This window comes from Drosophila innubila (assembly GCF_004354385.1).
Source record: "Drosophila innubila isolate TH190305 chromosome Y unlocalized genomic scaffold, UK_Dinn_1.0 337_Y_Y, whole genome shotgun sequence".
In the NCBI taxonomy this organism is placed as follows: Eukaryota; Metazoa; Arthropoda; class Insecta; order Diptera; family Drosophilidae; genus Drosophila; species Drosophila innubila.
In genome coordinates, this window is record NW_022995382.1 from 1 (window position 1) to 1694 (window position 1694).

General features: G+C 47.8%; 1 protein-coding gene across 1 annotated transcript; it reads right to left on the reverse strand.

Moving 5' to 3' along the window:
* Positions 1-42: 42 nt before the first annotated feature.
* On the reverse strand, positions 43-1611 carry LOC117793173 (the record flags this gene model as incomplete). The annotated part of the gene is made up of 1 exon (XM_034633463.1): positions 43-1611. A coding segment is annotated over exon 1 (1569 nt), but the record flags the coding sequence as incomplete, so codon positions are not given.
* Positions 1612-1694: the final 83 nt, after the last annotated feature.

Consider the following 1694-nt stretch of genomic DNA (forward strand, 5'->3'; position numbering starts at 1 on the left):
ATCGGAGTTGAAATCGAATTCCAAAAAATGAGACATTCTGACCAGACACAGATCGGAGGAGGAGGGTGGTGTGAGTGAGGCATCGATGATGTCTTTGGCTGCCACATCGGCATGCTGCAAACTCAATTCATTGATCTTGCTGCCGTAGACATGCATCTGAATGGGCAGACGACGCTGGACTTCCTTGAGGCGCACCTGCAGTCGCATCTTGAAAATAATGTCATGGAGTAACTTTTCAGTGAGACGTGGACACTCCTCCAGATGCAGCACATGCAACTTGGGGCAGTTGAGCAATAGGCGCAACACAGCTGCATTTGTTAGATGCGGCCAATACTTGAGACTAATCAGCTCTAAATGTTGCAACTTCAACACCTCCAGCTGTGGTTCCCCAATCATATTATTATGCGGCATCATGAGTGTGCGCAACGCACAAAGTCCATTGATATGGGGAAGCATCTCCGGATTGATCGAGTTCTGACCACGTGACTCGAAATGCTGCAACTGTTGCGCCTTGTGCTCGACCAGCCAAGGTAGCAGTTGGATTCTCAAGGGAACACCCTGCTCAACACTATAAATGACGACTTTCTTGAGGCGAGGCAACTTGGCTATGTGCTCATATTCATTTGTTGGATTGCTGCTAATAGTCAACTCCTCGAGGGCCAATCCACATTTGCCGGTGATCACTTGCTGAAAGCCCGTGGTGATCGTATATACCGCCTTCATGTGCAACTCCCTCAACTTTTGCAGAGCTTTGCAGATCTTGGACAAATACTTGGACTGAAATCCATTGCAATTAGTCAGAGTCAAAGATTCAATCGATGCTGGCAGACAGTTCATATTTAGACCAGTCAACTGACGATTGTCGGACAAATCCAAACGCTTTAGTTTCTTGAGATGCTTCAGGCCCAGGAGACCAGTATTGCTAAGGGCACAGGCTCTCAATTGCAGATCCTGCAGTTGATACAACTTGGCGAACAGCTTGTGCATGTTGCGAACTGACAATTTACTGGCCGTAACTCGCATTGATCTCAAGTTGATGCAATGCACACCGAAATATTCGCACAGACGCTGACAACGAGCTGGCGGCACAATACCCTCGATTTGCTGCACATGTTGACCCGAAAGCTGGAAGAAATCTCGCATATCCCACAAGGTCATTCCATCGAAGACATCGAAGCTAATCGATCTGTGCAACGCCGCCGATGCCTGCAGATAAACGCTGCGAAAGCGAGTGCAAGTCCTGGCAAAGTGAATGCGATCGGGCAGTGAAAGGTGTCTCATTATATGCTCCAGACAATGATCATTCAGACTCATAATCACGGCCGGTATCTCCTCAGACTCGGATCGCTCCTCCAGTCCATAGGCATCTGGTTGATGCCAACTATCGTTCGCCTGCACCGACAGACGATGTCCATTGACAATGTGGCGAGTGTGGCGCAATGCTTTTGCCGCATCTCTCGGATTGCCAAAGAATACGTAACCAGTTCTCGACTTGCGGTTGCCTTCACGCGACAATTTCTTGTTGCCCTTAGCATGAACCTTGCTACCAAATAGTTGCAAATGCAACACACTTCCAAAGCTCTCAAAGTACGTCTGCAATTCGGCAGCCATCAGCTCAACTGCCACATTGTACAGGAAGAGCTTCTTTACCACAATGTGATCCTCAGTATATGCAATTTGCTTCTTAAAATAAT